Source organism: Nylanderia fulva, unplaced genomic scaffold, assembly GCF_048542155.1.
Source record: "Nylanderia fulva isolate GAGA-0341 unplaced genomic scaffold, ASM4854215v1 Scaffold253, whole genome shotgun sequence".
Taxonomy (NCBI): Eukaryota; Metazoa; Arthropoda; class Insecta; order Hymenoptera; family Formicidae; genus Nylanderia; species Nylanderia fulva.
Window position 1 is genome coordinate 1 of NW_028190318.1, and position 21,541 is coordinate 21,541.

General features: G+C 30.7%; 1 protein-coding gene across 1 annotated transcript; it reads right to left on the reverse strand.

The window, feature by feature from the left end:
* Positions 1-18,906: 18,906 nt before the first annotated feature.
* LOC146722926 (dynein light chain roadblock-type 2-like) lies at positions 18,907-20,586 on the reverse strand. The gene is made up of 3 exons (XM_085483516.1): positions 19,796-20,586; positions 19,334-19,668; positions 18,907-19,260 (listed from the first exon to the last, which is right to left on the reverse strand). The coding sequence occupies exons 2-3, from the start codon at positions 19,389-19,391 to the stop codon at positions 19,049-19,051; spliced, it is 270 nt and encodes an 89-aa protein (XP_085339642.1). The 5' UTR covers positions 19,392-19,668; positions 19,796-20,586; the 3' UTR covers positions 18,907-19,048.
* Between the last annotated feature and the right edge of the window lie 955 nt (positions 20,587-21,541).

Sequence of the window (21,541 nt, forward strand, 5' to 3'; positions counted from 1 at the left end):
TGGGGGCTCCGTGCCTCCGCTAATGTGGAGGTTTCGGCGGATGCCTCTGGACCTGGGGACTCCAACAAGAAGAAGAGGCGTCATCGTAGGCGTGGGGGGTCCTCTATTAAGAGGATCTTTTCTCGGGCACTCCTGCTCCAGCAGAGGAGTTCAAATTCCCCGCCCTCCTTCCTGCGTCGGTGATCTCACTGACGGTCGGGAGGGGGGAACAAGAGCGGACTTATGCCTCGGTTTTGTCCGAGGCTAAGGCCAAAATTAATGTCAAGGAATTAGGATCAATCTATGCGCATGCGCAGAGGGATAACTGGCAGCATTTTGCTGTCAGTTCGAGGTAAAGACTCGTCAGCGAAGGCGGACGCTGGCTGGCGAGTAAAATAGAAGAAGTGTTCCCGACATCTGGAACATTAGGGTTGCCCGCCCCTCACGGATGGATGGACAATCCGTCTAAAGGGGATGATGGCTTTTGTCAGTCGTCAGGAGGTCCTCAACAGGGTGCTTTGGACGGAGGCTGCAGCACTGAAGAGCTCAGGGCCGGGGAGATCCGACTCTTCCCTGGGTCGGGTTTCGGTACTTTGTGGGTCCGCTGCCCTGCTGGAGTGGCGCGAAAGCTCGCTGTTGCTGGGAAAATTGTGATGTCGGGGGGGTGGGAAAGGCTAGATGTCGTTCATCTGGCCCCGCCGCCCCTTGCAATGTTATCGGGTGCCACGAGTTTGGCCACTCGGCCAATGTTTGTGGTGCCGATGCTGATCGCAGCGGTTTGTGTTATCGATGTGGTGGCTCGGGGCACAAGGCGGCCAAACTGCGTGGCGCCGCCCCGATGTCTTTCGTGTGCGTCCAGGGGGAAACCCTCTGGACATCGCTGTGGGTCGAAGGCTTGTGCTCGTGTGCGTGTCCCTCCTAAGAGGAACAGGGGGGGGGCACTCCTGCTGCCGAGCCGCGCGCAGTCTCCGGGGCGCCCCGATGGGGGCTTGCGAGCCCGGAATGGACGAGGGTAGACTGTAGCCGGGGGCGGGGGAAGTCGCGGAGAGGTGGCTCCCCGTGCCGGGCTGCAGTTTCTGCCCCCGATGTTTAGTGTTGGTTTGTCCCTGTTTGTAGTAAAGTGTAGCGGTGGGTGCGGGAGTTTTGGGGAGGTTGCCGAAAGGTGACTCCGGTGTCTCCCTGCCCCGCCAAGTTTTATGTTGTAGGTTGCGGCGATGGTGATTGAGTGCCGGGGAGGTTGCCGAGAGGTGACTCCTGCGGCCTCTCACCCGCGCCAAGTTATGTCGTCCTTGTCTTGTTGTCTTTTGTTACAGGTGGGAGTAATACCCTCCCACCTTTACTGTGGTTGGCCATAGTGCCTTATTGTGGGCCCCTAGAGGGCTGGCCTGTGGCTCTACTATGTTTTGATTGTGGTTGTGTACATGTCGTGCACTGTTAGTCTTTTGTAACGTCTTGTGACGTTATTGTGTGTGGGTGGGTGACTTGCGGTCACCTCACTTACCGGGTTGGCAGAGAAAGGGGTGGGGGCCCCGATCTCATTGCACGTCGACCCTGGGAAGTCCGGGGGGAGCTAGTAGCCCGGCTCCCCTCGATGCCCTTTCGGGCAAGGGATGTCCTCTCTCCGGGGGGATACCTGTAGTATTCCTCTCGGGGATGTGTCCTTCCTAAAGGACGCCGGTCGGGTGTCACCGTGAAGTAATGCTAACGCGGTTTCCGCGGTGGACATACCCATATGACCAGGGGCTTCAGTCAGGTTTTAGGTCGGTACCCCCGTCCGATAGTCCTTCGGGATACTACGGACGGGAATCCACCACGAAGCCTCCTGGCTCTCCCTCAAGGGTCAGGACGCGAAGTTTGGTTTAGAGGCAAATTTCCTGACTTAAAAAAAAAAAAAAAAAAGACCATACATATGTATGTGAGAATGTGGCCTGTACACATTCGTGTTTTTATTTTCATTTTTATTTCTCACGTACAAATATAATAACTAGTTTTGTTTAGTTAATACAATTGGGCCAAAAATTGATATATGTAACCTTGTAGGTTTATTTACGTATTTCATATTGTATCGCAAACGTTGTCAGTCTTCGATAGTCTCTCGAGAAAGCAAGATTAAGATTTGAGCAACACACTTTTGGTTAAAATCACGTCTGTGATTCAATTATTATGTATTTCATATTCTATCGCAAACGTTATCAGTCTTCGATAATCTCTCGAGAAAGCAAGATTAAGATTGAGCAAACACACTGTTGGTTAAAATCACGCCTGTGATTCAATTATTTTTAAAAAATATTTTATTTAGTTTCTAAGAAAAAATGATACTTTTTATTTCAACAATTATCTTTATTCTCTACATAATTTATTTAAAAACATTTAGGTTTCTGTAAAAAATTTTTTAATTTGTTATTCTATAACAAATTGTATATGCTTGTTTAATTTATAGATATCGAGAATTAATGTTTTTTTTCGAACGTTATTACCAAATTAAATATGTCATAATTTCTACAATGTTTCTACAATGATAAATAATAATAAATATGCTCTTTTTTTTAAATTTAAATTAATTTATTTATTATTATATTATATTGGTATTTACATTTATTTCAATTTGTCGTTTATAATTTCAGTTTTTAAATAATATAATATACATATATATATATATGTATAGTATATATATATATATATATATATATATATATATATATTTAATAATTCTATTTCCCATAAGTAATTTATATTACAATATATATTATAAATTAATCAGGCATTGGTCTATATTAAATTGGGAATTAAAAGAATTAAAAGAATTTCATTGTCAAATCGAATATTATACAATAAAATATTTTTAATTAAAATTAACACACTTTTCGTAATCGAAGTAGATAAACTGCATTGTTCATGTAAACATTTTTCGTAAAATTGATAGACTTTATATTTAAATAAATGGTGTATTTTTGCACTTTTTTCTCTAACTTGTTCCTTATTTATTTTTTTATTTTTATATCTTTTTTATTGGAAATTTTTATTTTCTTTATTTTTAATTTTAATAATTCTTATATTTTGAATATTTATTTTTGTATTTTTATTATAAATTTTAATTTTTAATATTTTAATTTTTGTATTTTTATTATGGATTATTATATTTTTATCTTAAATTTTTTATTTTTTTTTTTGCAATTTTATTTTTTTAATATAATTTGTAACAGCTCTTTAATAAATTAATCAATAACTAAAAGGCAATAAGAGTTAATTAAATTCTATCAATTAGTAATTTATTTGTGAAACGATGTATAACATAAATATTAAATATCAGACGGAAATAAATTTGTTCGAACGTTTCGGTTGTCTTTTCTAATCTTCTTCAGCGCATACAAGTAAAAATTAGAGATTTAATAAATTTAACAATAAATTATTTATAAATGTCATTATACTAAAACTATACAGTGTCAAGATATTTTATTTTAATTAAGCGAAAACAACGCATTTGTGAAGCATGAGCATTATTTATATATAAAATATTCTTCAAAACGTCATTATATGTTATTGTCGCGAAACGGATCTCTCACTAATTGTTCTGTTAGGAAGACGGTTGCGATTTTCGACTGCCATTGTTAATATGTCTATAAAATCATTATGTACGAAAATTAACAATGCGGATAATTAGAAATAAAAAATAGACTTACAGTTGAATCAAGTGAGATGAAATCTTTGACGTGAAGGCTTTCAGATGTTGATTGCTCAAGCTTGCTATAACGAATGGTTCTAAACTCTCAAAAAGACGGCCGCAAAGTGAGAAAAATAGTTCGTTGTTTATGTTTTTTAACTTTCAAATCTTAGGTAGTCTATGCATAATATCGTCATATATTACTGGCAAGCCATCAATATCTGTTTTTAAATTGAGGCTGTTATTTTGCCTTTTTATAAATATCATTTCTGAAATCAATTTTTTGTTATATTGTGATTCTTTATCAAGTATTTTTACATCGTCCCAACAAAATTCATGATTATATTTTAATCTATGGTCAGTGATTACAGATTTTTTTACATTCCTGTGTATATTAGATCGATGTTCAGATATTCTAGTAGATAATTTCCTACTAGTCTGACCAACATACGACGCATTACACTCTTTACAATCTATTTTATATATCACATTGGTGTTTGAGCACTTAGGAATAAAATCTTTATGTACTTTTATGTATTTATTCAATTTGTTAAGACTGTAAAAAGAGAGTTTAACGTTCATGTCTTTAACGATGTTTCTGTATTGTTCACTAAGCGTCGGTAAGAATGGGATGCAGAAATACGAGACTTTTTCAATGTGGTCATTATTTTTTGTAAGATTATTACGTTGTTCAATTAAATATTTAGTCTATGATTCATTGTGTCAAAGATTAATTTCAGAGGATAATTATTTTCAAGTAATAAATTAATTACTAACTCTAAATTTTTCTTATGAAATTCTGGATCTGACAATAAAAAAGGCTCGATCAACCAGTCCCATTATTGTACCTCTTTTTTGACTCATCGGATGTTAAGAAAGAAAATTCAGATATCTACCAGAAAACGTTTTTTTATGGTACCAATCGTATATAATGTAATTATTTTTTAATATCAATGTTAAGTCGAGAAAATTAATTTTATTATTATCTTGAATCTCAAGAGTAAACTGGATTCTTTCATGAAAGGAATTAAATACATTCAAAGTGTGATCTATAGAATCCGACGGAGCAGCCATTATTATATCATCAACATATCTAAAGTATATGGGTGGATTAAACTTTAATAGTTGTAGAGCTTTATTTTCCAAGTCCTGTAGTACTATATCAGCTATGATAGGAGATAAAGGAGAACCCATTGGTGTGCCGAAGGACTATTGATAAAAAACATTGTTGAATGTAAAAAACGTAGAATTTAATACGAGGCTTACTCCATTAAAAAATTCAGACTTAGGAAGATTGTACTTATTCTCAATATATTGCCATCTACTGGAAACACTCTCGAGAGCCAAATCGATAGGTACGTTAGTAAAAAGTGAGACTATACCAATATAATTTTCGTAAAATCTTTTCTTACATATGTTAAATGCAAATTTCTTGTTAATTCTTTTCCAAAGTAATACAATTTTACTTTTAAATATAATTCTATTATTGTTCAACATTTTGAATCAATATATTGAAGTGGAATATTATCAATTTTTTCAATATTATCAATTTCTTCAATATCTTCCTCTTTCAGTTCAATAGGGCTCTTTTTAATTTTTGTTGAAGATATCGTCAATAAACTGGTATTATCAAGCGGGATACAGTTTGCCACTGCTGACGATTTGACTTTATTATGATGTAAAAGGCGCTTGTAAGCTGATGTAAATTGGATACAATTGGGATTATTATTATATCCTCCCATAGCTCAGATGCATGAAAAAATATCTCTAGATGATCTTGAAAGAATTTATATAATAAAATATATTTTAAATATTCTGTCTCGACATAATCTAGATATATTTTTTTCAAATTTTGTAAATCAATAATAAAATCTAAAAATCCGGTCTTTGATTTAGTTTCCGTTATCAATTGTCCATTAGGATGAATTTTAATATCGGAAAAATATTGTATAGCTTTATCAAAAAAATTAAATCTTTCGAAAGCTGTGTCTGATCTTAATGGTCGTTTAAAACCATGCGAAAACTTGCTTCAAGAATTTAAGCAATTGAATGTATTATTGACCATTCTTGAAAATGTAATAGTCGGAGCACACTCTAAAAAGTCCGGGTGTTCTTCTTTAATTAATAATTCTAAGGCAGTTGCACAGCTTTCACTTAATGTTTGGGCAGTTAATTTTACGCTCATTTTATTTTTTTGCCATTAGATATGTTTATTATTAATTTTATTTGCTAAATGAAAATAGCCATTTTCTTGTAAACGGTCTAGGTTTTCAATGAACTCCCATTTTATAGGGTTTTCATAAATTGCTATCATATAAAATTCCTTTAGTGACCCAAGCTGCTCGTATCAGCTTGTATGTGCAGCATCAAAAAATATGACTATGTCATGATCACACGTTGGATGTCGGAAGTATGGCCTATTGTTGTATGCATCTGCATTTAACTCAGTGCACATTTTAATGTTTGCTGGAAGTCCATTAAATGTTAATGCAATAATGCTTAAATTCCTGACAGAGCTAAAAAATTTTAAATTTTTTGAGTAATTTCAGTTTGTTCTTGTGATGTTAGACTATCTATGTAAAAGTAGGCAACTGGTATTTTCCATTTTTCATTAAGACCTGTTAGTAAATAGACCAATGCTTTTTTTAGCCAAAAGCATATTATCAGGTTCTGGTATTACAATTCCGCAATCCATATAACCAACAAACTTTTTTCTGAATGACTCCATTCAAGTTGCTTTCTTATAGCTATTTCGTCCATCATCAAAGTAGCATATATTTTTTATCTCCAGCAGTTTCGCTTTTTTCTTCAAAATATTAAAAGCTTCTTATGTAAAACCAGGAGATCCATTCGTGTTAGCATACCAAGATCGTATCGTAGACGGAGCTGGTAATTTATTTCTATAGACTTCTCGTACATAATTGTATGCTTTCGGACTATAAAAGTTTAACGTTAACGCAAACGCCCGTAACTCTGAAGAATACCGTCCATTAACTTTCCCTTTTTCAATTTCTTTAATAATTAATTTTTCTTCAGAAAAACTCTACGATATTTATTACAAATCAAGAATCCACAAAAATTCATTACAAATCAATCAGATATATAATTAAAAATACATACAAAAATATAATCGATTACAAATATATAAAAAATGATCCATTACAAATACATCAAAAATACAAGATTCATTATATATAATATTAAATATATAAAAAAATATATACAATTAATTTTTAAAATAAAAAATCTTATACCTGCATAACATCACAGGTATTTTAAGAAAGTAAATTATTTTTTCTTAAATCTGATAATAAATTTTTCAACGATTTAATTTTTTTCTTATGTCAATTTTCAAGAGATTGCAATCGCTTTATCTTGTGATCCTTTTTTTGGCAAGTCTTTCTAAGCAAATAAATCGAATGTCTTAATTTTGTTGGCGTCATTTCTTCAACTAAATTATTGGAAATATCACCAAGATATCAAATTTTTTTTCCTTTTTTGGAGTGGAGAAACTCTTTGGCAAAAGCGTGATTGTGGTATCATGTTGTTCATTTACTGTTTGAACAAGCACTTCACTGAAAAAAATTTAATAATTTAATAAGTATTACAGCTAAATAAAATATAACTTTCTGTTTTAATTTTATATGAACAATTCACAAAATATTTTTCTTACTTTGATATGTTTGATCCGTCCATCATTTGTAACGATTGTTCTTGATCGCTATTTTCATGGAAGTTTTCAATTGACTGTATTTCTTCTAGTCTGCACATATAAATAATAACATATACATTTTTTGACATCTTTTATTGTATTTTAAGTGATTCATTGTATTTTATTTTATTTTATTTTTCTTCAATTTACTTTTTATTTTCTGCACATGGGAATATTGTTAGAATTGAATGTGGCTTTAGGCGTACACAAGATAAACCAATCTTCTTAAAACAATTTTCTTCAAAATGTTTCGCACATATTGTTGCTGTTTTTGGCACATTTAAAGTGTTTTCCTGACCATTCAAAGTAATTAAGGCTTGCCATTTCTTTCGAATTTCAGGATTATTTGGAAATTTGTAAAATATATATTTATTTGTGTAGATAATTATAATAATAATAAATATAAATTAAATATGAATATAAGACTAGAGTTTCATGCAAACATATATTATATAGGAGTTAAAAAAAAATTATTTTTTAAAAGTTAGGTTAATAAAAAGTAAAAACTTATCTATATAATGGCACAGAAGTAAAATTTTGTACTCCTTTTGCTTTATATCTTGTGTTATTACATAATTTAACAAAACAATAACGAACCATTTTTTTATTTTTACTTATATTTTTTTTACTCTGAAAATTCTCTTGTGCAAATAATACACAGACAAAACCAGACAAAATTCAGGACATGCGATTAGTTTTTGGCGTAGCCATTTGGTACCTGGGGGCGCTGAGATCTTAGATCACGATTTTTATATGAAAAAATGAGGCATTAGCAGTCCAGAGGTATATAGTCAAAGACTGATTATATTGGGCAAAAGATATAGAGATAAATAAATCATTGCTTTTATAAGTAAGCTACTTATATTTTATTTTAGTATATTTACTTATACAGAGTTTCAGAATTGATAGTAGAAAAAAATAGGTATATTCTACAAGTCAAAATAAGGTAAAATTGTCCTATAAACATATGTCCGGAAATGCACCCCTTCTGAGCTACACCCCTTCCTCAAGTTTTCCCAAAAATTCGAATGTTCCGTATATTGTCTAAACTTGGACTTAGAATTTTATGAAAATTGGTACATACACATTTTTTTGTGCGTTTTATTCATTTTTATTGTCAAAAATTTTCTAACAAAATTTCGAAGGGGATTTTTGGGGGGTGGGGGCTACTTTTCAATATGACAAAACTTATGTGTAGATGCAATTTTGAAATACATTAACAGTTTATGACGGAAAATACAAAAATAAGCATTTTTTGATTCTTTGATTTTTTCATAAATTTATGACCCGCACATGTTGGCTACGATATTTTGCGTGACCGGTGCGTGGAAAGGGAGCCTTTTCTAAAATCCCATCATGTACGTAAAGGGCGACTTTTTGCGCGCCGGTTGCACAAAATATATCATTAGTTTATGTGTTTTTATATGATTATTAGCACTTTTTTTATTACTTTTTATCAAAATACAAAAATAAGCATTTTTTGACTCTGATTTTTTCATACGACAAACCGTTTTCGAGATAATCGACCTAACAATAAAGACGTCTGTACCTGTACCCTATGCTTCAACCTATGGGCAAGTTTTGCGCAAACTATGTACGCAAAATTCGAGTTTTTTGAGGAAATTTTGGGGGGTGTAGCTCAGAGGGAGTGCATTTCCGGACATATGTTTATAGGACAATTTTACCTTATTTTGACTTGTAGAATATATTTTTTTTTACTATTAATTCTGGGACACCCTGTATATATAATCTTTTTATCTGTTTGCAATGTTGGATTCTCTACGTTACTGTCTGTATATATGTACATTACTCTGCATATAAATCTAAAACATCTAAAGAAAGAGAAACATATTTTACTCATAATTTAATTTATTTATGCAATTGATTATGCAATATGTGTATATATATATTTACGATTATTCTCAATAATTAATACTTTCATTATTTAAATTCTGAGATAGTATAACATCTTTTTTAATCTCAATATTTTTGATGCATTTGTAAAATCAGTATTTTTGAAATGTAATTGACAGACACGGCTTGATATTGTCGGTGTCCAATTTTCTTTATTAACCGCTGTACAAGTTTTAACAAGGGATTGTTGAAGGATGCCGGTTTCACAGATCGAATAAATGTACGCGTTTTGAATCGGCTAAGAATCTCTTTATTTCGCTTTGAACTAAGTACGTCGCGTAACAGAGAATGATGTCGCTCGGCGCTCGCTCTCTCGAAGACTGACTCTAGGGCAGCGCGAATTTCGGAGCGCGCGTAGGGCGGCTGCCGATCGGTGTCGCGATTGGATTATAGAAAATCAGGCGATGAACACACGCCAATTAGCGGCTAGTGTACACGCAGGTTTCACATGTTTCTTAAGCGTAAACATTGAGGAATTTCAAACATTCTCGAGGATTCGATCGTCCTCGAGGATTCGCTCTAAAGAACGAATCTTCAACAATCGCCTTAATCCATTGTGGTAGTATTATGGGTTCAGTTGTGGGAAATCTATATTATTTTACAACATTTTATTTCACAATTTATGGTGAAATATTCATATTTATATTTATTCTCAAAAGTATTGCAATATAAGTACTTTTTTACTCGATAATACTTACTTGAAAAAGACGATTTTATTTTTAATGTTGTCGCGCATACAAATAGCACAATTATATACCATGATGGCTTTGATTTTTCTAATTTTTAGAACATTTTTGTCACAAATTATTACTACAAATTGAATTAGTAAGATTAAGATTTTCACATGTATTTGCCATATGCAAAAATGACGCAATCATTAAGTGCGCATGCGCGAAATGAATGACTTTTGTACGTACTTTTTGTGGTCAATTTACATAAACAAAACTGAGGGAGTTAGCAGTCTAGTTTATATATAGACGTCTGTGCTATAAACATAATTTTTGGGGAGATATTTTTTATGCCGATTTATTTTTGTAAAGAACTTGTTGGCGAAAGATACCCAGATAGCCAAGTTTGTCGAAACAGATTATATGCAAACGTCTGCTGTCAATTTATATCAGCAAAAAAGTCACAAATTTTGTACAGAAGTTGTTATGACCGATTAAGTCAACAAATTGGTGCTGAAAATCGAGCAGACCCTGCTAACAGCCTCCCACAGCAGATACCGAGCAGAATCTGCTAACATGACTTGACGTCAGATTTGCGACAGAAACCGAGCAAGATCTGACGGCGCACAATTTGACGGCAGATTAGCAGCAGAAACCAAGCAGATCCTGCTCGGTTTCTGTCGTCGATCTGCTGTCAGAGTCTGTCAGCAGGCTTTGTTAGCAAATCATAAGCCTAATGCGGACATAACAGATGCCAAGTTGGTAGCAACTTTTGTGGAAATCTGTTGCCGATTTGTTGGCAATTTCCATACATTTTGCTTTCTGGGTATACTTAGCGCTTTTTTACTGTGATGTCTTTTTTTAGACAAATTATATAATGCTATATAGGTAGTCGCAACGTGATGTCCATACTGAAACTGTGTATTCTTGGTATCATTTTAAAAGTCAAAAAATCTTAATAGACATTTGCCCTAAAGTTGTTTTAAAGTTATAGCAAAAAAATGCAAAAGTAATTATTTACTTATTTATTTACAATTTTTATATATTATTTAATAAGAACGTAGATATTTGAAAATCGCCAGACAAAATTTAAAAAAGGTAAAAATCTTCTCTCGACCGTACTGGCAAATATTATTTATTCAATCACAACGTTTCGACTTTTCTTTGAGTCCTTATCAAGTGATCTAGAAATACATAGACCGAGATTAATACATTTAAAAAAAAATTAAATTACTTTACTAACAATATTACAAAATTATAAAAAGAAAAAGAAGCGAGACTTACTTGTAAAATTAAAAATAAAATTATAATTCTGAGATGTCAAGAACGAACATAGTGTCGGTTTGACAACACGTCAAGACTCTTAGACGAGTTATTGGAGACTAAACGACCTTTATTATTTTGTCGTAGATATTACTTAGATTGTTAGTATCCTTTTGTAAATTAATAGCGTTATTATTTCCCTTAATAAAGAACATTTCAGCGATTTCTCTTTTTCTTACGTGTTTTTCACTATGCAAGATAACGGGTGAAGTCCAGTCAAAATTGTGATCGAATTATTAATTACTTATTTATTTATTATTTACGTTTTACTATAACAACGCAAGCAATTATTTTTTGTAATGCTTGTCGCAAAAGATTTCCGATTACTAATTAACTTGCAGAAAGTGACTTATTTCTCAACGATTCAATATATGCCTTACTTTACTGCACTAGTGCGAGAAAAAAAGTTATCATGTCATTTTGAACAATTTATAAAGTAGTTAATTATAGTAGTAGTTATTTAATATTATTGTTCAATAAATAATATTATCTTTAATAAATAATACTGTTCTTATTTTATGCAATTTTGTTTTTTTTGCTATAACTTTAACGATCAAATTTAGAACATATGTGTGTTAAGACTTTTCGACTTACAAGGGACATGTCACAACTGTCCGGAACCGATTTGATTCTCCTTGAAATATGTTGTTAAATACACAAATCTAAAAGACACGTATTTTTTTATACGTGCGCAATTTGAGTTTTAAGGGGTGAAACACCCCTTTAAAGAATAACGGTATTTTTCTTTAGGATCAAATATCTGCTAAACTATAAGAGATATAAAGAAAAAACGTACAACAAATTTTAATGGCTTGAAGAGTACTTTAAAGTTATATGAACAAAAATTTTTTTTTTTTTTTTTTTTTTTAAAAAACCCTCACCACCTAATTTTTTTTTTCAAAATTAAAAATTTTGTTTTACCTAATTTAAAGCTTATTTTTTTCCAAATTCAACCATGTGTAATAAAGTTATGTTACGAAATATCATTTTCGAAAATTAATTATAAACGCTCCCGTATATACGCTCATCCGTGCTATGTGCGTAAGTAATTACCGTCGAACAATAAAATATATAAAAAATGTTTTTGTATAATTCTTATTTATGTTTTCTATGTATTTATAACTGTGTATTGTGTATATTTAGATTTTTTTAAAAATGTATTTGCATTTTATATTATTCACTCATTATACACATTACAATAATGATATTCGACAAAAAAATGTTTCAAACATAATGACTTCTTGCACCAAGAACATCTTACTACAGCTATATTATTGCAACCTTCGATATCACATTTTGTTAAAGTTTCGTCTAAACTAAAGTGTACTGGATTTTCGAATTCGTCTGGTCTTTCATTCGTATAACCACTTTTAAACCACGAATATTTAAATAAGTTTTGATATCGTGGGGATGACAATTGATTATGTATCAAAGATTGCAATTTTATTATATTATTTCGTTCATGTAAGTTTATATTACTTTCCAACAGTAAAACCGCATCTGAAAATCTTTTAGCAAAATTTTTCCAAATTCTGAATCCATAAACATCTAATGGTTGTATTTTCCCTGTAGTTCCTTTCGGTATTATCATAGTAGTAATATGTGTTCCAGGAGGTGTTAAATCCGAAATCATATTGGGGCAATGTCCAGTCCATGAATCGATAAGAAGAACGCTATTAGGACCAATGTTTGCGAAATAAGCTTCTTCTAACCACATTTTAAAATGATCTGTACAAAATATAAATGTTAATTTAATAGTTTTTTTATGACTCTTATTAAATTGTTAAATAAAATAAGGTTGTTAAAAAAAGTAATTATAAAAGGAAAATACCTGATGTCATTTTACCAGATTTCGATGCTTTTACAATAACATTTTCTGCTTTAAATAAATTTTCTTGTACTCTTGGTCCAAATTTACCATTAGCTTCTTTTAATACAATAAATAAAGGGGACAACAAATTGCCATTACAGGATATTATTGGTTGTATCGTATATGAATGGGTTGTTGATGATATGGATTGCACGACACGTTCTACTTTCTTTTCTCCCTGGTTAGACAATGATCTTCCAGAGTGAAGTTCCAATTGGAAACCACTTTGATCTGAATTGTAAATATTTTCAGATCCAAACTGTTCAATAAGAGGTTTTACTGTTTCCAGAAAATCATCAGCTGATTTTTGCAAATCAGCAGAATCTTCTAATGTTCTTCTAGTGACAAACTTCGTAACTTTTCTTGAAACAATTCGGTGAGACTTTTTAAATCTTGCTATCCAACTGTGAGATGCTTTAAATATAGGATTTAAATTTCCTATTTCTTCTTGAGCTTGTAAAGCCCATCTTTTTAAATCAATATCATGAACCATGAATCCTGATTCGACAGCTGCAGTAAATTTATCATGTGTAAATTTGGAGATGTAAGATAATTTTTCTGTACGACTTCCACCTGATTGTATTTGTTCTTCCCATCGCCTTAACTGACGTTCAGATGAAACTCTTCTAAATTTATTTTGTACTACTCTTAGAGGACGATTCCTTTTTCTGTCATTACTGTTTTCATCAGTGTCCCGAAATCGCCAATACTCAACAGCTCGTCTTTTATAAGAACTATCAAAATTTGTATCATCATTTGAACAATGAGGATGAGAATTTAAACTATCTTCATGCCATGCTTCTTCGTCATCTTCAATTATTTCAAAACTATGTAATTTATAAGGTTCTTCATAATCGAGATATATTTCTTCCGTTACTTCCACCCCATTATAATGAAAAACGCTATCCAGTAATATTTTTTTAATGTTTTCCTTTAATTCCACTTCTGCTTCAGTTACTGGCGTTTCTGTTAAATATATTGAATTTATTGACACCAATAAAAGTCTAACAACGTTAAGCGGATTGATAATCATATTCAAAGATGTTATATTTTGCTTTCTATTGCAATAAAAGAACAGTTTACACAGATATTATTACAACGAAAAGACTACACCGACTGTGAGAATTATGCTGCTACATGAACAATTTATATTAACTTATCAGAAATACGTCATCACATAATCTTATTTTATTATTTATTTTAACGTATTAAAGATTTTATTGTAAAAATTATAACTTATCTGGAACACGTACACATAATCTTATCTTATGATTCATTTAACGTAAGATATAAAATTTGTTTATGCCAAATATTGCGACATTGGTATTCGCAAGATTCAATTAAAAAATAATTTTATTATAAAATATAATTGTTTTTAATTTTTATAGAAGAAATTAAATATTAAAGAAATAATAAGAAAGCAGGGGGTATATTTAAAAAATTCTTATTAATTATATTTAAAAATTTTTTTTTAAATCTAAATATACACAATACGCAGTTATAAATACATAGAAAACATAAATAAGAATTATACAAAAACATTTTTTATATATTTTATTGTTCGACGGTAATTACTTACGCACATAGCACGGATGAGCGTATATACGGGAGCGTTTATAATTAATTTTCGAAAATGATATTTCGTAACATAACTTTATTACACATGGTTGAATTTGGAAAAAAATAAGCTTTAAATTAGGTAAAACAAAATTTTTAATTTTGAAAAAAAAAATTAGGTGGTGAGGGTTTTTTAAAAAAAAAAAAAAAAAAAAAAATTTTTGTTCATATAACTTTAAAGTACTCTTCAAGCCATTAAAATTTGTTGTACGTTTTTTCTTTATATCTCTTATAGTTTAGCAGATATTTGATCCTAAAGAAAAATACCGTTATTCTTTAAAGGGGTGTTTCACCCCTTAAAACTCAAATTGCGCACGTATAAAAAAATACGTGTCTTTTAGATTTGTGTATTTAACAACATATTTCAAGGAGAATCAAATCGGTTCCGGACAGTTTTGACATGTCCCTTGTTAGAATGACACTAAGAAAACACAGTTTCAGTGAACTTTACATTGCGGGACACCCTGTATATAAAATACTTCTTTTGGAAACGTAATGAAAAAATTATAACATTTTAATTGTACAAAAATTTTTAATTAATATTTGATAAAGCAATATTGTGTGTGTGTGTGTGTGTGTGTGTGTGTGTGTGTGTGTGTGTGTGCGTGCGTGTGCGTGCGTGCGTGCGTCGTGTGTGCGTGCGTGCGTGCGTCGTGTGTGCGTGCGTGCGTGTGTGTGTGCGTGTGTGTGTGTGTGTGAGGGTGTTGTGTACTAATCTAATTTTGATGAATTGCAATAGAAATGCACATAAAATTATAAATTTATTGAAAATTATATTTTATAAACAACTAAGATTCGATAACGGCTCTGTAATATAAATATAAATCCTAAATCACAAGAAGGCGTAAAGAGCCAAACGCGGATGTTGAAAATAAACCGTGCACAAGGCAACGTATTATTCTCGGTGTACTAACCAAGACTTGAAAATTGAAATAATCTCTTATTTGCGATTTTAATTTGAAATCATCTCTTACTTGAGATTTAATTTCAAAAACCTTTAACCCCTCTATGGAAATAAATAAATGTAAGAGAAAAATATAAAAATTATAGAATATAGAATTATAGAAATATAGAAATAATCAAATTGAAATCTCAAGTAAGAGATTATTTCAATTTTCAAGTCTTGGTTAGTACACCGAGAATAATACGTTGCCTTGTGCACGGTTTATTTTCAACATCCGCGTTTGGCTCTTTACGCCTTTTTGTGATTTAGAATTTATATTTATATTACAGAGCCGTTATCGAATCTTAGTTGTTTATACAATTATACACACGCCGGCGAATAGGCGATATCAAGAGACACGGTAGTGTCTCGCGACCAGTTAAGGGCGTAGCCGAGACACCGTGTATCTTAACGCGAGTCGGACATTTGAGTCTTTATAATATTTCGAATTCTCAATAACGGCTGAAGCAATCGAGTTTATACTAGACTTAATCGATAGATTGAGTTTGAATTATATAATAAAAGTGTCTTTATTTCTGCTCTACGTGATTTGTAAGCAGAGATATATAATTGCAAAGTCGAAATATGAAAAATTTCTTTTAAGAAACGTCCCCGTCATCATCGACCACGCAAATATAGTAGTATCGTGCTACACGTATTCACACGTATACAACACATGCGCACACATATATCACACGTACACAACACATGAATAGATGCATGTATTGGAAATGTCCATCTCGCACGTTTTACAACAGACGGCCATAGTATGTCGCTCCATGATCCATGATGTTAGGTATACAATAAAAATTTAAATTTGCAAATGTAGAATTGTACCATAAAAAAACTTATCTTTTAAAAAAAAAGATAAACAAGATGCCAAGTCCATGCGCCATGTGAAAAAGTGTTAAACAAAAAAGTATTTTTAAGTAAAAAAATCTATCAATTGACAAAAATTTATGTTCTAAAATTAATATCTCTACAAAAAGTAATGTCCAATTATTGCGCGAATAAATAAACATTTTTATAAAAAATTAAAATTTAAAAACTTATGCAAATTTAAAATTAATATAAAATAAAAAGAAATAAAAAAATTTTAGTTAAAAAAACTGGGCGCGCTGCTAAATAATATTCTAATGATATTAAAATTAAATTGTTACTTTTAAACTCATTGCAGCGCGCCCAGTTTTTTTAACTAAAATTTTTTATTTCTTTTTATTTTATATTAATTTTAAATTTGCATAAGTTTTTAAATTTTAATTTTTTATAAAAATGTTTATTTATTCGCGCAATAATTGGACATTACTTTTTGTAGAGATATTAATTTTAGAACATAAATTTTTGTCAATTGATAGATTTTTTTACTTAAAAATACTTTTTTGTTTAACACTTTTTCACATGGCGCATGGACTTGGCATCTTGTTTATCTTTTTTTTTTAAAAGATAAGTTTTTTTATGGTACAATTCTACATTTGCAAATTTAAATTTTTATTGATTCATTATACGACTCTATATATGTCTGCAACTTTAATTTTCCACTGGTACAAGTTTCTACTTTCACTTGGCGCAATTTTTTTTTTATTTCATTACTTTTGTTACGATTGTACATGGGTTTATAATCGATAATTTTTCATACAATTCTATTGTACATGGGTTTGCAATGGATAATTTTTGTTAATGGCGTGCCCTTAACTGGTCGCCTTTTTTTACCTTTTTTTAAAGGTGAGTTTTTAGAGATTATATCATTCATTTTTGTATATGATAAGCATCTTTAAATAAATAAGCAAATTCAATTTTTCTGGCATTTTCTTATTTTAGGTACATATATATCCAATAATTAATATACAAAATTAAATATTATTCATCACACAATTTGTATCAAAATAATATATTTTTAAAATTTATTTTAAATTTATTTAATCATTTTTATCATTGTGATTGTAGTGGCAAGGATTTTATTGCTCAGTGTCATTGCAAGCATCTGGCCTGTATATACCATAATATATTGTGTAATACATTGGCTAAGTATGACAATATGGATTTTGATAGATTCCCATGGAATATTGGAATTTTGTCGGACTTGCAGTCATCCACCACATATGCAGCCTACAATTAAAGAACGCATTTATTCCATATTATTTGCTTCCGTTATTGGCATAGTGCACATTTTTATATATCTCAATGCTGTAGATAGCAAAACATTTTGAAAACATCTATCTTTCTATGTTATCTGCTTTTTTGAAAATATTGCAGCAAATTTATTATGGCAATATGCTTGTCCTCCTGCAGTTAAAGAGGCTTAGTACTTTAATATAATCTTTATTATTTGTATCATTTCCTTTTTCTTGGGAATTACAGCAATGCTTTTGTACTATATTGTCTTGCATCCCTCAAAAAGACAACATACTTCAAACGCACCAGTTCAAGCAATGTAACTTTGATATTTATTTACTTTAAAAAATGAGAGATAAACTATACAATATGCAATTAACCTTATCTTATGACTTTTATAAATCTTATGATAAAATCTAACTCTCTCTTAATCTTTATTATGAAAAGAATCTCGGTATTATATGAAATAATTTCATTGTAATTAATAGTTTAACTTTCAAAAATTTTGCAAAATAAAATAACTCATACATTGTATTTCTACCATATATATAAAAAAAAGATAGGTAAATATAAATAAATAAATATATATTTATGATATACAATAAATAAATATATATTTATATTTATATATATATATATATATATATATATAAAATGTTGGATTTTTATTATATATATATAATTTTAAAAAATCTTTTTTATATGCTATTGAATTTTAATACATACAATTTTGATTATATGTATTTTAATTGATTATATTTATAAGTATTTTTATATTATCTTAAAAAGACTGCATAGAATTATTTGTGCGACACTCTTATATGTATGTATAATTAATAGGGACCAACTACACATTTTTTTTTCCACTGAATAAAACAATCTCAATATTAAAATTAAATTATAAAAAAGATACTGTGATATTTTATTGATGAGAAATGTACATTTATAATTGTATTAAATACAAAAATAAACATGCCATGAATTACTATATATACATATTTTCATAATTATCAAACTTAAAAATATAATATTGTTACCAAAGAAGAAAGCACTATTAAAAAACTCTAAAAGTTCATAATTTGTTAAATTAGTAATTAAATACTGCATTTTGTATAATTTTTAAGCTTTATTCTTTTATTTTTCTTTATTTAATTGAATAGATATTAACATCCAATGTAGCATACAGATTAAATTAACAACCAAAAAAATAAATCTTAACTTTGAAATATATTTTTGTTTCTTTTAAATATCAATCAACTGGATTTTGTACTACTATTAATATGAATTCTTTATCTGGTGCCATCATAATTTTATGTTTTTTGCTACGTATGCGCAAGAAAGTTAAATCATTTGTTGGATTCAAATCACGTACGACAGAACGAGCTTTATCTGACAATTGACTTATCAAACCTGCGTATTGAACTGTTGTCGTATTATCTAATGTTGACTTTATAGGAATACCTAAAACAAATATAATTTTATAAATTTTTGTTTACAACTACAAGTAAATCATGTCAATGATCTCATGTAATACCTTCTGCATTCACCACTATTGTTCCAACTACCCTTTTATGAGACTGAATTTGTTTCATAGTTTCTTCAACCTCTTATAAATTATTTCATCGAAATTTATTAATAAAATTTTTATTTTAAATATTCCAATAACGGAAGCAAATCATATGGAATAAATGCGTTCTTTAATTGTAGGCTGCATATGTGGTGGATGACTGTAAGTCCGACAAAATTCCAATATTCCATGGGAATCTATCAAAATCTATATTGTCATACTTAGCCAATGTATTACACAATATATTATGGTATATACAGGCCAGATGCTTGCAATGACACTGAGCAATAAGATCCTTGCCACTACAATCACAATGATAAAAATGATTAAATAAATTTAAAATAAATTTTAAAAAATATATTATTTTGATACAAAGTGTGTGATGAATAATATTTAATTTTGTATATTAATTATTGGATATATATGTACCTGCAATAAGAAAATGCCAGAAAAATTGTAAAATAGTTCCTATAGCACTGATATTAGATTTATCTTGTTAAGCTAATCGAATGCTGCGATGATAACTAGCCATTGCCCAACCCATGCTCACAAGTGAGCTGATAATGCTACCTGCTTGATGTACAACTAAAAAAAATATAGAAGCTAATTAAGAAAATTATTAAAAATATATGCATACTCATACATAGGCATTTATATAATTGAAATATTATTGAAATAATAGCAAAATATCTGATTTTGTATCACAGACTGTAAACTTGCACATAAATTATTATGACAATAAATTTGCAAATAATAACATTAAAATTGAATGTAAAAATTGAAATTGAAAATTGAAATTGAAAATATCTAACCCCGCACGCTGTCAATATAGCGGAGGGCAACTATCGCCGTCTGTTGTAAAACGTGCGAGATGGACATTTCCAATACATGCATCTATTCATGTGTTGTGTACGTGTGATATATGTGTGCGCATGTGTTGTATACGTGTGAATACGTGTAGCACGATACTACTATGTATGCGTGGTCGATGATGATAATGATGACGGGGACGTTTCTTAAAAGAAATTTTTCATATTTCGACTTTGCAATTATATATCTCTGCTTACAAATCACGTAGAGCAGAAATAAAAACACTTTTATTATATAATTCAAACTCAATCTATCGATTAAGTCTAGTATAAACTCGATTGCTTCAGCCGTTATTGAGAATTCGAAATATTATAAAGACTCAAATGTCCGACTCGCGTTAAGATACACGGTGTCTCGGCTACGCCCTTAACTGGTCGCGAGACACTACCGTGTCTCTTGATACACGGTGTCTCGGCTACGCCCTTAACTGGTCGCGAGACACTACCGTGTCTCTTGATGTGTCAGATCAGATGTCAGATTTGATGACATGTAACCTCTTTGCATATAACATGTATGTAGGTTACATTCCCTACAATGTCATGTTACATATTAGTTGTAATTATATAGAATCCACGCGTATGGAAGAAATGGATATTCTACTAATCGACTCAAATCTTTGCCAAGATGTATATAAGCAAATAAAGCAAATGCAAAAGCTAAACGATAATGCTCTCGATTTTAATTCTATATTAAATAGATTAGAACTCGCGACAGTAGATATGTATAATAAACTTTATTCACTAAGTAATATCATCAGACAAGTCCAATTACATCAAGAGCCTTCTGCTAACATTAATTCAGTGGTATCTTTTTTTTATTGAACAATTATATTATTCAATTTATTATATTATATTCTTTAGTCTTGCTGCGTTTGCATGATTCTGCAATACATAATTAACTAATAGGAACTACATCTGTTTTATAACTAATATTTTTTCAGCGTGATCAGGTCACGTCATGCATTGCAAATAATCAACGATTGTTGAAGGAATATAATTTGTCTGCTGAGAAATTTGATCATATTTGCTTGATTGCTACAAAATATAAATATGCGGGAAAACTTACAGGTTTTACTAGTAAATATGTATACACTCTGCTATCACCGAACCATGCTAGCATATATGTGGCAAATTTTTGGCTGCACTTAGAAATGAAGAATTTCAGTAGGCCAACGAAAATCAGCATCAATTGTAAAGGAGTGAGAATTGAAAATTAATTATATTAAAATGACCACGATTGTAATTGACTTAATAATAACGAATATTTAATTACAACAGAATGTGACAAAATTATTAAATTAATCTC